The sequence below is a fragment of the Carettochelys insculpta genome, chromosome 2 (genome assembly GCF_033958435.1).
Source record: "Carettochelys insculpta isolate YL-2023 chromosome 2, ASM3395843v1, whole genome shotgun sequence".
Lineage (NCBI taxonomy): Eukaryota > Metazoa > Chordata > Testudines > Carettochelyidae > Carettochelys > Carettochelys insculpta.
Genome location: NC_134138.1, coordinates 43,943,237 through 43,961,280, shown reverse-complemented (window position 1 = coordinate 43,961,280; position 18,044 = coordinate 43,943,237). Strand labels below are relative to the sequence as shown.

Below are 18,044 nucleotides of genomic sequence, written 5' to 3'. Positions count from 1 at the left end.
TTAAATCCCTAAATAAAAGGGATGAAATCCCTAAATAAAATAATCTTTCTCTGTATGAAAGTTTTACATAGAGCAAGCTCATAAGGCCAGCCTTCTTATCAATGAACAAGAGATATGCACAGTCGTTGTTCCCCTCCTGCCAGGTAAGTTATTTACGTAGGGCTTGATAATAAGCAAAAGTGTGTGTATTAAGTATACAGAGCAGGATTTAACTGATTGCAAGTGAAAACAGACAGATCAAGGTAAGTTACTAAGTTAAAATAAACAAAAGACACTAGCTAATTCTAATATTCAAGAAACTGTGAAATGAATTCTTTCCTAAAGAGTTGTTCTTATCTCGGGCAAAACTCTTCAAGCCAAAGTTGATCTGGCAAGGGTCCACAGCTTTTTTTCTAGAGTTCTTTATAGTCCTTTCATAGACATATGAAGTGTAAATCTGGTTTTAATTCTAAACATGCTAATGAAGACCATTAGTGATACTTTAGGAACTTAATGACTCAGTACTGAAACTAATGACTGGTGAAAGGTCTTGTTTGCCCTGTAAACTCAAACTATGGTTGGTCCTAGAAAGTGTTCCGCTGGGCTTTGAAACTGCCTTGTCTATCCCAAGAGGATACACAGAGAGAAACTGGAAAAAAAAAAAAAAAGGGGGATTATAAAGAACTCTGAAGAAAGCTGTAGACCCAGGCCAGAGTAAAGATCAACTTTGGCTTGAAGAGTTTTCCCTGAGATAACATTTTTAAAATATACAGTTATGCCCCTGACTCTTCTTACATAAAACATATTTATTATATTTATACACATATTTTTAATTCTCACGTCTATATAGAAAGGCATTAGTATCAGAAGTACATATACAGACAGCTAGGGACTATAATTATAATTACTGTATTCCCACTGTCAACTGCATGTCTCAGAAAGGTAAAATATGTATTAATGATACAGTGATATGTTTATGTAAGTCATATACATATGGTTTGTTACCATTATCTGCAGTAATGCATAATCTAAACCCATAAGGATAGAGTTTAAATTTTCTCATAACCTAACAACAAGAGGTGCAGACACAGAGAGTTTAGTTGGATTAGTGGTGTTTTTTTTTTCATTTTTGGCCAATATCCTCTACAACTTTCCAACTGGGAAAGAGAGAAATACAGTCAGATAAAAAGATAAAATTAGAATGGCTCTGGTGGCAAGGAATTGTTATCATTCTGGTGGGAGGAGAGTCTGGGTCATTCTGCGAAGGATTTTTTTTTTCAAAGAATACATTTTTGCAACATCCATAGCTTTCCACCTCTTTAAAATTAGATTGATAAAAATGCATTTGTAGTCTTAAAGAGAGAGAGACTGACCCGTCTCCATTTTAAGTAATTATAAATAGCAGAACTTGCAGCAGAGATGCTTGAATGAAGGTGGTGAACATGTATTCAAGTTTAAAAGATAACAGTTTCAGCTAAAACTTCGTTGAAATAAAATCAGAACTAACCCAAAACCTAGAAATTTTGGAGTTGAATGAAAATTTGAAGATGAGTACCAGGCCCTTTCTGTCTCTTTCTAAATTCAGGTATTTCTGAACGAGGACCTTGAGGTCTCCTTGCCCATGAAGTCTACAGACAAACGGCAAGGCTTGACATGACCTGTTGAATTTTTTAAAAATTAAGTGGGCCTTAAGATTAGGATTTTAATTGCTTGTGAAGGCTTCTGAACTATAAAGTCCATATGCAAGAGGTATTCATATATTACTTATGGGTAATTCCAGTATACCAGAGAACAGTATGACAACTTAACATGCTACGTAGTAGTTTAGTTGGCACGTTGTCTCTACATGTTCCATAAGTTAACTATTAAAATACATTTGATCTTTCCTTTTACATCAGTCAGAACATCTATTAATCACAGGCTTGTGTAACCACTGATGCCTGTTTCCTTCTTAAAAATTCTATGCAACTTCAGCACATAATATTCAAAGTACCACATGTTTCTTTGATAATTGTTTCAGTAGCACAACCTGATCAGAGGTGTTGTATAGGAAATCTCATGCTGGACTTGGTGATATCCTAAAATGACATGCTGTAATTTTGCACTCTTCATTTTGATCAGAATTGTTTTTCTCGGTCCGCTATGTCTAGGAACATGATTGCACTGAAACATATTTTGTGGAAAACTGTTTCTTTGATACCGTAAAAGGTTAAGGTGTTAAAAAGATTAAAGTTAAAGTTATGTATTGTGTTATAAATACTTACTAAGTCCCCGATTCAGAAAACATTTGACAGCTTAACACCTAAGAATTGTCCCTTGAATTCTATAGGATTACTTACATTAATGAACAGCAACGAAGGGTCCTGTGGCACCTTATAGACTAACAGAAAAGTTTTGAGCAGAGCTTTCGTGAGCACAGACTCACTTCATCAGATGCTGGTCATGGAATTCCATGACCAGCATCTGATGAAGTGAGTCTGTGCTCACGAAAGCTCTGCTCAGAACTTTTCTGTTAGTCTATAAGGTGTCACAGGACCCTTCGTTGCTGTTAGAGATCCAGACTAACACGGCTACCCCTCCGATACTTTACATTAATGAAGTTATTGTCCACATATATGTCTCTGTATTCTGGAGCCTACATAAATTATATAAGACAGTTTTATTTAATTGTCATTATCCTTATTCTTTTTAAGGTGAAATGACAAAAAAGCAGGAAAAGTGCCCCCAGTGCAAACGAAGTGCTAAGCAAGGAACTTAACTCTCTTGATGCTGTGTAAAATTTGGATTAAATATACATTTAAAATTAGTTCTAAAATAATGGGCAGTCACACAACGAGTAGGATGTCTTCATGTCACCCTCGTATTTGTGAGTTTGTTGATGGCTTATCAGCCCGATTCTGGAGCCGCAGATCTTATCACAGAACAGCTGGGTGTTAGTAGCTGCTGGAGGGGAACCGGGCAGTTTTTGACACTCTTTTCTTCTTTTTCTCCGCCTCTTCTCATCTGCACTGCAGCAGGACCTCTCAAATTGCACCACCCCCTCACAGATTGCCATTCTCCACTGGGGAAGGTCTTGGACAAGGTTATCCCAAGTGTCGACACCGATGCTGCACTTTTTCATGTGTGCCTTCAGCATGTCCCTATATCGCTTCTGTTGGCCCCCAATGCTCTTTTGTCCTTTCTCCAACTTGGAAAACAGAATGTGGCAGAGTGAGAGTTAAGAGGCACACTCTCCATCTGTAAATCATAACTTAAATCACCACTATCCAGGAAAAAAACATCAAAATATTGATTATAATAGTACCCTTTTATATAATAGAGTTAATTTGTTAAATTAGGTGTGGTTGCATAATTCTTTGGTATGCATTATTTTGTGGCAGATGAGCTGCAAATGTGAACATACTAATCATATTGAATATATTTACTCACTATTCCATGCATCCAAACCTTGTTAAAATAAAAAACTGGGAGGGAGGGAGGGGCTCACAGAAAGACCTTTCCATTGTGTTCACAAATAAAGTCACATTCTGTAGCATATATATCATGATTACCCAAGTAATGCTGAAGCTAATAATAGGGTTCTGTTTATTGCACCGTAATAAATTATCACAATGACAAATACTGGAAACAAGAGAACAAGAACCACTTTTGTTCAGTATTTTAAAATCCTTCTTATAAAAAGTACTTGAATGAGAAAGGGAGAAAATGCAATATTAGCTTGGTAATCTACCACCCAAGCCTTTCAAATAATGTTAAAACACAACTAATGCACTTCCCTATCTCCCTGCCCCTGTACATTTGAAAGCACTTCAGTTTAATTGAACATTGGCAGGAGGCACTTTACGTCTAATATCTAAGCTTTGTAAAAATCAAAACTCGGTTTGTTGATGATAACTGTCACACACATGCACAAAAAAATAGGGGCGTTTAAAAATTCATCCTTAAGTGCTTGCTATGAAAATGACTGAAGATTATTTTGGTCAGATTAAGGACCAAAAGGCTCTGATTTTTCCTACAAGCAAATCATTGTACTATCACTCAGTGGTTTACTTCGCTGCATCATGCATTATATATGTCTGCAACATACTTCTGTGCACTCTCTCACTTTTAAAATAAATGCATATTTTCTCTCTCCTTAGCTGAAGACAGTCAGGCAATAAAAGAAGACACTTTGATTCTCAAGATTGGCTCTGTCTCCATGGCTCCCCAAGCTGACAACCCTCTTAGCAGAGCTGTGCTCAGAAAAGATATTTACCAGTAAGTATTTTTCTTATATTTAAATTACCAAATATTTCATTTTTAGGGGAAGTTAACTGATCAATAAAACTAGGTCCATTCAGCTTGCAAAAATACTTTTGATATGAAATTCAGATTTTTTTTTTTTAATTTTCACTTGCAGGCTTTCAAATCAATTCAGATAGATCAAGTATTTCTATAAAATGTTGATGTATAACAGAATTTAAATGTCAAGTCATTATGAAAGTAAAGATCATAGATGAAAGATTTTTAAAAAATTGGTTTTATTTAGTTAAAACTCAGATCACCTAAGAAGAAAAGGAACTGTTTGTGACTAGCATAACTCTCAGTAGTAGTGCAATTTGAAAGTAATAGATACAATGTAAATGGTAAGTACACACTCAAAATGTAATGCTGTTGATGTTGTGTGACAAAGCTGTAAAGGAGAGCAAACTTCTACAGAGGACGTTTGCAGTAAACACATAATCGAGAAAAATGTCATGCTCTGGATTGTGTTACTATGTGCAAACCTCATTAATTGTATGTAGGCAGTAAAACTGGCAAACATATGTTATCAACCTGATAAAAAAATAATGTATGATGTTTAGCAGAATTGGCTCTGATGCCAAACATGAAAGTATGGGCGCAAATAATACCAAGTGAGAAAAGTCACAGAAATGCAGATGAACAAGTGTCTTATACTTCCTGTTGGTCTGTTTCTCAGATGTGGCAATATTTTGGTTTGAAAACTTCATACTGTACTTCAATAGAACATCAAACTCCTTTCCCATCAGTAAAACATTTACTGCTTAGAAAATGACAGCAATTTTATTTTGTCAAGTTTATTTAGGATGGCAGGAGACCGTGCAGTTTCTCTAGCTCTTTAGTCACTTCTGTTCATTTGAAAGTTAGAAAGCAGTCTTTTGCCTCCAAATGCTTGTCAAATTTCTATATGAAAATATTTGAATTACTGTATTTCTTTCCTACATTTGTCACTAGTAGCTTATTACTTATATTAAATGGGCTGCAACTGTTGTCACATTAGGATCCCTTCCATGAAAATGCTTTGTGTCCTGTTGCTAGTCACTGCTTTTGATGAGGAAGTCTGAATGAATTCCCACTCTGCTTACAAATGTATTGGGTTCCACCTTTGTGGTTCCTCTGCTCTCACATCCCCTCTATCTTCTAAAAGAGTTTCTGTTTCATGAGAAGCAAAACCAAACCTACAGCCTACTGTCTTCCTCCTCCTCTATTCCTAGCTGCAATCTAAAAACTAATGAAAAGAATTCCCCTTGCACAAATATGAACCTGCAATTTCTATTCTCAGAAATGTAATCTCTGGCGCTGTTATGGTGTGCATGTGTCACTCTCTGCATAGATACTAGAGACTAAATGGGCCTGATTTTTATCTGGTGTAAATTGGCATAACTCCACTGAAGTCACTGAAGCTACACTAATTTATACTAGCTGAGAATCTGCTCTTGCATATGTAGGTGCAGTACACTGTATATCCACAGCTGCTTGTCACTATTTCAGTCTGTTGATTAGGGAATCTGAAGCTTTCCTTACGGTGGCTGTTTATAATGCACTATGCCAGTCATTGTTTTTCCTTTGCTCTGACCCCTAAAAAATTTCAAATGGAGGTGTGGACTATTTTGGAAATTTTAGGCATACAGATTAGCATACAGATCAGGGTTCTGTGGATCGGTAGGGTCTGCAGACCATAGGTTGACAACTACTCTTCTGTGGTAATGAGAATCTTTCACATATCCATTAGACTTGGTTTGTGGCTCCCAGGAGTTTGAAGACCACACAGTGAAAACCACTACACTAAACTAGCTCTCTGCAGCATGTATTTGCTTCTCTCAGTTCTACGACCCAGCATGTTTTCTTTTGTTTTGAGCTGCTAATATTTTAGATTTTTTAATTTCTTTTTCCTAATAAGGGAAACATTGAAAAGGACAGATTAAAACACATAAGAATGGCCATACTGGGTCAGACTAAAGGTTCCTTTAGCCTAGTATCTGGTCTTCTGACAGTGGCCAATGTCAGGTGCCGCAGAGGAATGAACAGAACCGTAATCAAGTGGTTCCTTCCATCACCCATTCCCAGCTTCTGACAAACAGAGGCTTGGTGCACCATTTTTACCCATCCTGGGTAATAGGCATTGATGGACCTATCCTCCATGAATATGTCTAGCCCTTTTCTGAATGCTGCTGAAGTCCTGGTCTTCACAGCATCCTCTGGCAAGAGGTTCCACAGGTTGACTGTGCTTTGTGTGAAGAAATATTTTGTGTTGGTTGTTTTAAACCTGCTGCCTATTATTTTCATGTGGTTATCCCTAGTTCTTATGTTATGGGAACAAATAAATCACTTTTTTTTGTTTACTTTTTCAACACCAATCACGATTTTAAAGACCTCATACCAGACTAATGCAGCTCAGGGAAGGATGAAAAGAAGTGTTGGATCAGAAACATTCTCCAACTGCCTGTCACTGATCAAATCATTGACTTTATATACAACATCACACTTGAGTACAGTTATGTTCTTGTCATATGTTCAATTTCTGTAGTCTTCAGCAGTCTTCTTGTACCTGTTTCGTTCAGTCACCATCTCATTTTACAATATAGATGAAAGGTATATTTTTCTTCTCTCTTAATTATGCAATTATTGACTACAGTTTATTAAAAAAAATTTTGGGACATGATTGAAAGAAGGAATACTTTGCAAAATTATATTGCATGAGATTGAAATCCTGCTGTTCTTAAAATGTTTTGAACTGTGGAGGCAAGCCCTACTAAGTTTCACTCAGAATAAATGACGTAATGTTTAACATAAAAAAATTTAGGGTGTCAGCTTTGTGGCAGAGTGATAATTTTTCTGCACTGCTGATTGGGAGGTCAGGTTTCAGACCAAGGATTCAGTCTGTGTTTCCATGCATGACGTGTATATGCTCACTTTTCTGAGCTACACCACATCCTTGGGGGAGGGGCATCACACCACCTACAACATGCCCCATCGACAGTGCTGGAGGATCTCTCCCCACTTGCTGCACCTGGAGCCCCTGGAGAGGAGGAGCAGGCCTCTGAGTCCTAACCCCAGCTGGAGCCGGAGGCAGATGTGGCCTTGGAGCCGAGCAGCAGCACCTTCATAATCCTCCTGGACCCAATTCCCAGCTGCCAGGACACCTCCAGGCATCTTTCAGCTGGGCAAGGGTCCTTCCAGTAAGTAAGTACCCTGCATATCACACACCCCAGAGCGTGGGAGGCGAGTGCAGACAGGGTGTGCTGTGAGCATCGCTCAGCTGGCTCAGGTGGGACCTCACACTGTGGTCCCTGCACATGGAACCACGTGCAAGGCAGTGTGTGTCACCTGGACCCAGCAGGCAGCCCCTGGGCACAGATGACAGCCTGCTGCCAGCCACACAGGAGGCCAAATGAGGCCCAGGCCTGGGAGAGCCCTGCCAGTATCTTCTATGGCTGGAAGTGGGTTAGCCACAAGGGCAATGGCCTGACCCCCCCACAACGACGATGAGTGTGGCCCCTGGCACACAGGCACACCTACAGGTAAAAGGCAGCACCCACTCCTGTAGACAGCGCTACAAGTCATGGGGGTGGGGGCAGGGAGGGCTGTGCTTACTCCTGGCTCACCTACCACGCATGAGGGGATCCCTCTTTGGCTGGACAACCCCTAGGCCATGAGCTCATCAAATGTGGTGGTTGGGGGCAGTGCAGAGCCCCCGTGTAGCAGGACGCATTATATAGGCCATATGTGGTTCTGTTCCCAGGACAGTCCCATCCTGTGGCCCAGGGGGATGTTGGTCGCTGCACACTGTGGGGGGCAGGGCCTTCAGGGGTGCATTGTGTGAATGACTCAGCGTCTCTACTGCTTGTCTTCCTTACAGCTAGACCTGCACCATCCTAGGACCAGGCCAGCCCCACCCCAGCACCCAAGCAAGCTAGTCTCACCACCACCATCAGGGCAAGGCAGCCACACCCCAGAACCAGGGTGGGCCTGTAGCTGGAGCAGCTGTCACTGGGTGCAAGAGGACTTCCAGAGGAACCACAATGCCACCCTGTGGGGGATGACAGAGTTCATGGAGCGCCAGCTGTAGGACAACTGAGAGTGGCAGTTGCAGGGCTGGAACCAACTAATGTCCCACTTTGATGCCACCACTGACATCTCACAGGACATGATGGCCCAGCCACCCATGGCTGCCCCCCTTGCTGGCCATCCTGCAGGTCTTCATAGAACTCCTGCAATGGCTGAGCGCCATTCCTGCCTTGGCTTCTCCTCCTGCTGACCCAGACCCCACTGCAACCCAATCGCCTACATACCTCTGCCTGCTCCTCGTCCCAACATAGCCCCAATGGAGGCCTTGAACTCATGGTGAGAGGGGAGCCCAAGACTGACACCGCTAATGGTCCCCTCCCCCTTTGGATTCGCAGCCTCCCACCCCTTCTGTGGACAGAGGCCCCACCCACCCCCATCCCAAATCCCCCCATCCAAGGTCTGATGCCCCCCAAACCTGTCCCAATCCCTGCTTACTGTACATCATTCACTGGTTTTGTACTTTGTGTTATTGTACATTCTTTGTCATTACACTTTCCCTTTTCCAAACATTTTTATTTAAGTAAACTAGCTATTTGAGCACCACCACTGCGCCCATGTTTATTGTGCAGGGGTTGGGGTCACGGGGAGGTCATGGTAGGGATGGGGTGGGGTGTAGGTGGACTCTGGAGAGAGTTATTGGAGGCCATGAAAGGTCTCCCTCAGGGCCTCCCAGATGTGCCTCCCATCCTGATGGACCTGAAGGATTGGAGCTGCACTGGACTGCTCATATCTTCGGCTGGCATCTGCCCCCACCTTGGGAGGAAAGCCTCCCCCTTCCCCTCCACTATGTTGTGCAGGGTACAACATGTGGTCGGTACTTGGAAGACTTTGTGCTCTCCCACATCCAGCTGGGTGAGCAGGCACCTGAAGTGTGCCTTGAGGTGGCCAAAGGCATGCTCAGCCTGCATCCTGGCCCTGTTAAGGCAGGAAATGAACAATTCCCAGCTGGGGTTCAGCTGACTAGTATAGGGCTTCATGAACCAGGCCGTGAAGGAGTAGGCCATGTCCCCCACAATTCAGAGTGGCATCTGCACATCGCCGACCACCAGCTCATGGCGGAGGACAAATGTGTCCGCTTCCATCCTCTGGCACAGTCCAGAGTTGTGGAACACATGGGTGTCATGTGCCCTGCCGAACGTCCTGATGTAAATGTCTGTGAAGCATTCACAGTAGTAGACCAGGGCCTGCAGCACCATGGAGGAGTACCCCTTTTGGTTTATATGCTTGGCCATGCTGCACTTTGGAGTGTGGATCAGGATGTGGGTCCCATTGATGGTCCTGATACAGTCTGGGAAACCCAGGGTGGTAAATCCAGCCATGACTATGGCCATGTCTCCCAGGCAGATGACCCTCCTCAGCAGGATAGTGTTGAAGGCCATCATGACCAGCAAAGGGAGGGGGCTGAACACATCAGGGACTGAGGGAGGGAGTCCCTGGGCCCTCGAGCGGGGGGGTCCCCATTTCCCCCAGGTGGCCACCTCCCCACCCGCCAGCAACAGGGCAGTGTAAGGGTGGGACAGCATGGGACAGTGATTCCCCCACCCCACTCCCCAGTGCTGTTAAGGATGGCAAGCTTCCAGAGGGCAACTATGACTCTCTTCTCCATGGGGATTGCGGGCTGGAGCCAGATTTCCTGTCTGTGAAGGGTGGGGGTGAGCCAAGCACAAAGCTCCAGGAAGGAGGACTTCTGTATTCAGAAGTTCTGATGCCACTGCTGATCATACCACTTCATCATGACCAGCCCATCCCACCATTCAGACCTGGCATGGTGCCTCAAGATCCACCTGCACACCCATTGAGATGGGTGCAGGTGTGACCATTCAGCAGCCACAGCAAGTTCCTCAAAGGTGGTGTCAGGTTCGCTCTTGGTGGGGAAGAGGAGATCAGCTGTCAGGAGGTGTGGCAGATGCTGAAGCACCTCTGGGTAGGGCCAGCATATGGCCAGGGACTGCTCTGGCACCATGGCTCGCTAGAAAGAGCTGTCTGTTCCTGGAAAAATCAAAGCCCTGCTCTAACATCTGTGATGTCCCTTATGGAGGTAGACACAACTTAGTATGAGCAGGGAGCAGGAGTCTGGGGGGCGGGCCTTTAAGAGCATGTCTTGCCCAGGCTCCTAGAAGGTATTGCCATCCATGTTGACCCTGTCTGTGGGATTTTGGCTGGCCATTTTGTCGAGAGAGCGGCCAGGCAGTCTGGCCACTTTCTGTCAACAGAGCGGATGGAAAGTCTGGACAGTCTAGACGTGATCTGTTGACAGAAGTTTTGTTGGAAGATATCTTCCAACAAAAACTTCTGTCAACAGATCGCGCTAATCTAGACATAGCCTTTGTTTAATTAGGGCATGGGATGGAAATTAGAAAAGAATGGCTGTGTCTACACTAGCCCCAAACTTCGAAATGACCATGTAAATGGCCATTTCGAAGTTTACTAATGAAGCGCTGAAATACATATTCACTTTGAAATTGACGCGGCTCATCCTGACGGGGCTCCCTTTTGAAAGGACCCTGCCTACTTCGAAGTCCCCTTATTCCCATCTGCTCACAGGAATAAGGGGACTTCGAAGTAGGTGGGGTCCTTTCAAAAAGGAGCCCCATTGGGACGAGCCGTGCGGCGGTGAGCCGCGTCAATTTCGAAGCGCCGCGGCTGCCCGCATGCTAATGAGGCGCTGAATATGTATTTCAGCGCTTCATTAGTAAACTTTGAAATGGCCATTTAAATGGTCATTTCGAAGTTTGGGGCTAGTGTAGACATAGCCAATAGGAATAAGACATTTATGCTTATATTGTTTCAGCTTGAACCCTCTTGCTGCCCACAAGCTCATGGCCTGACCAGATTTCTCACTATATAGAGGGCCCCAATCTGTGGGAACACAGTTTTAGGTGACAACTGTGTGTGACTGGGGAATCCAAATGTTAGCTAAGGGGTGTCAAAAAGGAAATAAAAATGAAAAGAAGAAATCAATAAAATTTAACGTACGCATTTTATTTTAAAATGGATCATAACTATCATTTGCCAAATTTGGAAATGGAATGTCCGGCACAAAAAAATTTAAAATCTAAAATGTTTGTTGGTTACTGCCAATTTATTTCCTGTAGGATTGTTAAACCTTGCTTCACTTTATTACTTCTCTTTTAAATAGCATGTAAGAAGATAAATCATTGTCTGAACCACTGTCTTCATAGTGTTACTTGAGCGGGGACACACAGTCTTTTAATTTGTGGTGTCTCTTTGGTTTAAACAATCTTTTGTTTAGGTCTGTGCTGCAACCGCAGTGAATTAGTTTCACTTTTTGTAGTGTTCCTCATGAAGAGTTTTCTCTAACATTTTGCAGCTCTTCATATGGAAAAACAGCTTTTATGTTTAACTTGGAAAGAAAACTAAATTCAAAAAGGAATTGTGGAAAAGCAACTCACTTTGTAGGTTTGGATGCAAATATTTCCTCATGTGAATATTAGCATTGAGCAACATATTGAAAAAATGACTCAATTTTCATTTTACCATATAAAACAGAGATCCAAGAATGATTTTTTAAAGTGTTTTATCTTTGACATGCTTAAATTGCATAAATGCAGGATTTAATTTGTTTTAAACCAATTGATGAGATACAATGAATAAAATGAATGTACGTCAAAAAGAAAACACTTTAAAAATAAGCGTTATTATATCATTTTGTTGCCCCTTCTCCTGCCTATTTTCTTTGTTGTTCAGGATTTCTTATGAATTTCTTATGTCTGAATTCCAACTCAAAGTTTGCCCTTCAAGAATATGGCCTCCATTTCCTTTTCCTATCAATGAGACTGAAGTTGCCAGGGTGCTATATGCTAGGAGGCACAGCATAAACTTTGTTGATGTCAGAAGAGATGAGGGACAATCTATGTGGGCAATAAGTTGGGGGCTGGGGACACAGGACTGGGAGTATGAATGTCAGTGCTAGTGCAGCCTATCCCATATATGGAGAAAGATAGAGGTAGAGAGAATGATGATTCCCTTCACCTCTAGGGAATAGAGTAAGGTAACTGGAGATCCTTTTGATCAGTGAAGGGAAGGGCCATATTTTTGTGCACGTGTTGAATTCTAATGTGTCTGAAAACACAGATTAGACTGGACAACTTTACTTGCAAGATTAAAAGAATCCAAAGACTGTTGAAAACCAAGGTGTTTTATTTATTTATTTATTAAAGAACACACGATTTATTTGGTTTGACTTTATGATTTTTGAACAGTTGAAATTGACAACACTGAGGCTGCATCTACACTTGCCTCCAATTTCAAAGGGGGCATGGTAATCAGACTGATGTGAGATTACTAATGGTGTGGTGTGATGCATATGCAGCACTTTATTAGGCAAATTCTTCCATGTGCTACTTCAAAGTGCCTTTACTCCTCAAAATTTTGAGGAGTAAAGGGACTTTGAAGTAGCTTGGGCATTTGGAAGTGCCCGCAGCTACACACATGCCAGCACTTCGAAGTTTGAAGCTTTGAAGTTGTCTGGGGGAAAATTAGCCTAATGAAGTGCTTCATATTCACCGCAGCACTTCATTAGTAATATCCTGTGGCCCTGATTACCATGCCCCCTTCGAAGTTGGGGGTAAGTGTAGACAGTCTTAATGATCTTCTTCTTCAGACTCTGAGGTGGGTTTAGAACGTACTCCATTTTATATTTTAGTCTTTAATATTATATGTTGGAATTCCTTCCATACAGTATTATGGCTGGTCATTGTGACTATTACAAAAGGCAAAAACAAACATGGAAAATGCTTTATACCTACTTCACAATTTTATACCTACTTCACAATTTTTTGTTATGTGGAGACGAAAATTTATTAAGAAGGCATTTATTGTTAGGCATTTCTGCACTGAGACCACCTAAGAGCACCAGTGCTAGAGGAACTCCCTCCTTTTGCCAAATAGACGGGGGGAAGCAGGGCAGGAGTTCTTGGGATGGAACCAACTCTCAAGAGCAGCAGGAATGGGTCCCTATTTACCCATCTCCTCACCTCCTGCTATTTCTCCAGTCCTCATCCTTCCCTCTTGATTAATTTATATATTTTATATTGTATAAAAATGTTTAAAATAAATAGAAATAACAAGATATGTACCTGTTATCACCTCAACCAATTTCATTACATTCATTTTCTGTTTTTCATCTTTTTAGATGGTAGGTTCTGGGGGGCCCCGAAGAGTCTGCATTCCTGTATTTATTACAAGGTCTAGAACAACATAAATAATATTCACCAGTTGAAACCCAACATAAATTAAAACAGTGCTTGCTCATTATTAATTATGCTATGATGGGAACGGAACTTCTTCACAAGATACACTGTACCATGTCAGTTAATCTGCTGGCATCAGCGTGGTGGGGGTGGTGTTGGAACCATGAGTCTACCTACTCCTGCTCCTCCATATCCTGCTTTTATTTACCTCATTATAGTAAAGCAATATCAGATAAGCAGAACCCTGCTTTCCCCAGCACCTAGTCCCAGTTTCCTGGTAGTGTGTACTCTGCCAGTTGGGGGCTTGCTGTCTTGTGTGATCACATGGGATCAGCACCGATTCTAGTTATAAATCAGAGTGTATTGTGTGCTGCACAAACATTCAGACAAACCTAGCAGTTTAAGAAACTAGCCTAGTCATGGACTGACTAGATTTAGGTAATGTATGGTGCATGTAAATAGTTTATTTTTCTCCTTTAAATGACTTGTCTAGCCAAGAAAAGAAATACTGACCAGGAACATGGAGAGTACAGATTCTTTGAAGGCAACTATGAAAAGCCTAGCATTTTAGTTGCCAGAGATCTATGAGACTATGAAATAATTGGAAGTATGATGCATTCAAGCATATCTAGGGGTTCTTTGGGTCTGTAGTTGGTCAAAAGGGAATCCCCCATCATTTTCAAGATTCAAGCTTCTCAATCATAGTGTATGCTAATGTTTAAAGGTCCAGATCTGCATATTCTGTGGCCAGTTCCAAATGCAGATCTTATTTAAAAAAAAGAGCCACAAGAAAAACTGTAGGCCAGTTCCAATTCATCTGGAATTCTTAAAGCAAAAAATTACACATGAAGAGGGTAATAGTTGAGAATGGCTCCATATTATTAGGTATTTTGCTGAAAATCTTTCATCAGTGCAGTTTGTCTTCCTTTGTAAATGCAATACACCATTCACTCACTGTCATTGTTTTCATTATCTGTACTCCCCTTTCCAATACTTTTAAATATCAAAGGTTTTAAAATAAAACAGTAATGCATAGTTGCTATATTATATATCCCCTATATTGTTTTTTAAAGGAGCATTGTTTAAAATGTATATACAATGGTCATATAGTAATCAGAATCAGATAATTTAAAATCCTTTAATTAAAAAAAGCAATACTATTCCATTTCCATGTGTTCGTGCCGATAGTGCTGGAGTAAAGGAGGGAAAGAGTGATAGATGGGTTTCTGACAGAGAGTAGGTACACTGCCAAAAAGCTGGATGGAAATCTGCTCTCTCTTTCAAATGTGGTTTGGAAAATGAAATGCATCTCTAATGTTTTCCAACAGGCACCCAAATTTCTGAGCATGTTGTCTTCAGCTGCATTAGCTGGTTCATTTTTGATATTACTGTGGGCTATATATATATGTCATAAAATCATACCTGTTGATCAATTTGCAGGATACTTTTCTTTGTGACCACAACGTAAGCAATAGTGCACACTTGTATCCTTTTATTTATCAGGGTTTTTTAAGACCAATTAACACCGCTGAAACCATTTTCTTGTTTAAAAGTTTGATATCCAAATAACTGAATGTAACTTAAGTTCAATTAAGACGTATAATCCTTACTTTAGTTGTTTAATAAATTCTCACTTTTCTTCCAATGAGTGCTAAAATATGGAATATTTATTTGAAAGTGGTTGTAAGTGAGCATTAATTTACCAAGCTCTATATAAAGATAAAAAAAAAAAATCAAACTATTAAACTACTGCTGGGTGGACATTGAAAAACAGTCATTTAAAAATAAACACAAACTACGGCTACACTTCCCCTCCCTTTCAGAAGGGGTATCTGAATGAGGCCAATTGAAAATGCAAATGAGGCATGGATTTAAATATATCATGCCTAATTTGCATGTTCCTGTGAGATCTCACTTCCAAAAGAGCTGTTTTCGAAAGCCAAAGCGGCCATGTAGATGTGGTTCATTCGAAAGGAAACCCAGCTGTTAAAAGTGCCCTCCTTCCTGAAAAAAATTAGGAAGAAAGGTGCTTTCAAAACCAGGGTTTCTTTTTGAATGAACTCTATCTACATGGCTGTTTTGGCTTTAAAATACAGCTCTTTTGGAAACGAGATCCTACAGGAGCATGCAGATGAGGTGTGAGATATTTAAATCCACGTCTCATTTGCATGCCCTCTCCAAGATGGGAGGGGCAGTGTAAACATAACTATAAAGGATTGTTAGAAGCAACATTATAAAGTCAGTAAAAAGATATTAGGAAAAGTTTTTATTTATAGCCTAGAAGCAATTAAAACAAATGAGGGGGAGAGATATTTGTTCTTTATTTTCTTCCTATTCTATATTCTTAAATCACTAAAATGGATGTTTTGCACTTAGTCTCTTTAACTTTCTTTGTTAGCAGAATTTCAGGCTTTTACACAGTAATTTTTCTCTTACAAATATTTTAAAGAAATTTCACTCTGAATTTTAATCTACAGTTGTAATAGCACACGTTTTCTTATTGTTTTACAAAGCCTTGATTGACTTTAAGAGGTTTAAATCAGATCAAACTACATCTACACATACTGTAGGAGATTGACCACTCTGGGTCAATCTTACAGTGCATTCCAGGATCAACGTCAACCCCAGAACTCCTCGAGAGCCACGGGGTTTAAGGAAGGCTGATGGGAGGAGTGATCCCATCAACCTTCCTTTGTGAAGACGGGCATGGAAGTCAACCACTGCAAAGTCTATTTTTGTTACACAATTGATACGCCAAAAATTGCATAGCAGCCGTCAGCCTTCATGGTAAGTGTAGGCATAGCTTCAGTTATTTGAATTGTCTTGATTTCAGTCATTCCACCCACGTGGGGCCAAAAAACTCATTGGGCCCTAGGCCACATGTTGGGAACAGCCATCTCTGTGTTTCCGGAAGAGGCATTAGGGCTTCGGGGTGCATTGGGTTAGTGCATGTTACTTACAGGGAAGTATTGCAAATAGACATGCTGAGTTAATATGTATGGAGATATACCTATCTCAAAGAGCTGGAAGGGACCTTGGGAGGTCATCTAGTCAAGTCACCTGCTCTCACAGCAGGACCTCTCAGCATCATCCATGCCAGATTTTTTTGTTTGTTTAATCTGTTTGTACCAGACTCCTAAATTGCCCCCTCAAGGATTGAATTCACAGCCCTGGGTTTACTAGGCTAATGCTGTAACCACTGAGCTCTCCCTCCCCTATGAGTTCAAGCTTTCCCTGGAGAATGGCTTTTTGAGGCGGAACAGCTCAGTGGCCTTGTAAACCACGGCTTGTTAGTCCAGTCCTTGGGGCCTTAAATATATTTCATGGTGACAGCTTTTGAGTACATAGGGTCAAGTTAGATCCGAGCTAGGGTTAACCTCTCCTATCCAGACTTCAGCACCGTTGTTCATTGCCTGGGGCATCCATAGCAGGCTGCATGGGGCTCCGGCAGCTATTTAAATGACCCAGAGCTTCAGTTGCTTCCGCTGCTGCATTAGCGGTTGGTAGTGGCTGGGAGTCCCAGTCTCTTTTGAATCACCAGCCCTGGGGCATTTGCCTCTTTGTGCTGCCCCTCATCCCAGTCTGTGGGCCTGATTCCATCCTGGTATACGATTTGAATTTATGCTTGTTTATAAATACCTTTTATAAAATCCTTGCTCTTATTTTCTAGAAAGATTCGTGATCATTCCCTTTATTGCTATTATCTGGGAAAAAGTTGTCCTGCTCTTTTAGAATCTTATATTGTCTCTTCATTTTCTATGCTGAGTGGCTCAAGATGTCTGTCTTGCCCAGTGAAACATTCAAATCTTTGGATAGCATTACATTGAAATTCCATTCCTAATTAGCTCTGGCACTTCTGAGGTCATTGTAAAAGTTATTAGTTTGAAAACATCAGTGGAAATTAATTGTGGAATTGCAGCTAGCACTGCCCATTTGATTTCAATATATTGCTTGTTAGCTTCCAATTCCAAAGTCTAGCCAAACCTACAGAATGAATTTCATGAACTTTAACTGTATATATAGTAACAGAGAGGTAGTCATGTTAGTCTGTATTTTAACAAAGCAAAACAGCAGTAACGTAGCACTTTAAAGACTAAAAAAATGATTTATTCAGTGATGAGCTTTCGTGGGACAGGCTCACTTCATCAGTTCAATAGCATTTCCAGTACAGGCTGACATCTGTAAGTACAGAGGTCCAAAAAACCAGCAATAAAAACTGACAAATCAAGTACATAGGACTGAAGGTGGGTGACGGGTGGGAGAGGTTAACTGTCTTGCCTGAGATAAACTGTGTATAATTGCGGTCTGTGCAAAATTGTAGAAGCATTGTATATAGAAATCTAGACTCTCACTATGACCCTGCATTTCTCTCAGGCAAGACACTTAACCTCCTCTACCCCTCACCCCCTCCTTCAGTCTTATGTACTTGATTTGTCAGTTTTTATTGCATTTTTTTTTTTTGGACCTCTGTACTTACAGATGTCAGTCTGTACTGGAAATGCT

At 41.2% G+C, this 18,044-nt stretch overlaps 1 protein-coding gene across 7 annotated transcripts in view; it reads left to right on the top strand.

Annotated features, from left to right (window-relative positions):
- Positions 1-18,044, top strand: part of VPS13B (vacuolar protein sorting 13 homolog B) — a 903,527-nt gene that overhangs the window by 580,666 nt on the left and 304,817 nt on the right. For all 7 annotated transcript variants that reach the window (XR_012644370.1, XM_074986872.1, XM_074986870.1 and 4 more), the window contains one exon: positions 4,119-4,236. Coding sequence is in view for 6 of the 7 variants with exons in the window: in XM_074986872.1 (XP_074842973.1) it covers positions 4,119-4,236 (118 nt within the window). In the remaining variant the exon portion in view is untranslated. The remainder of the gene's footprint in view (positions 1-4,118; positions 4,237-18,044) is intronic.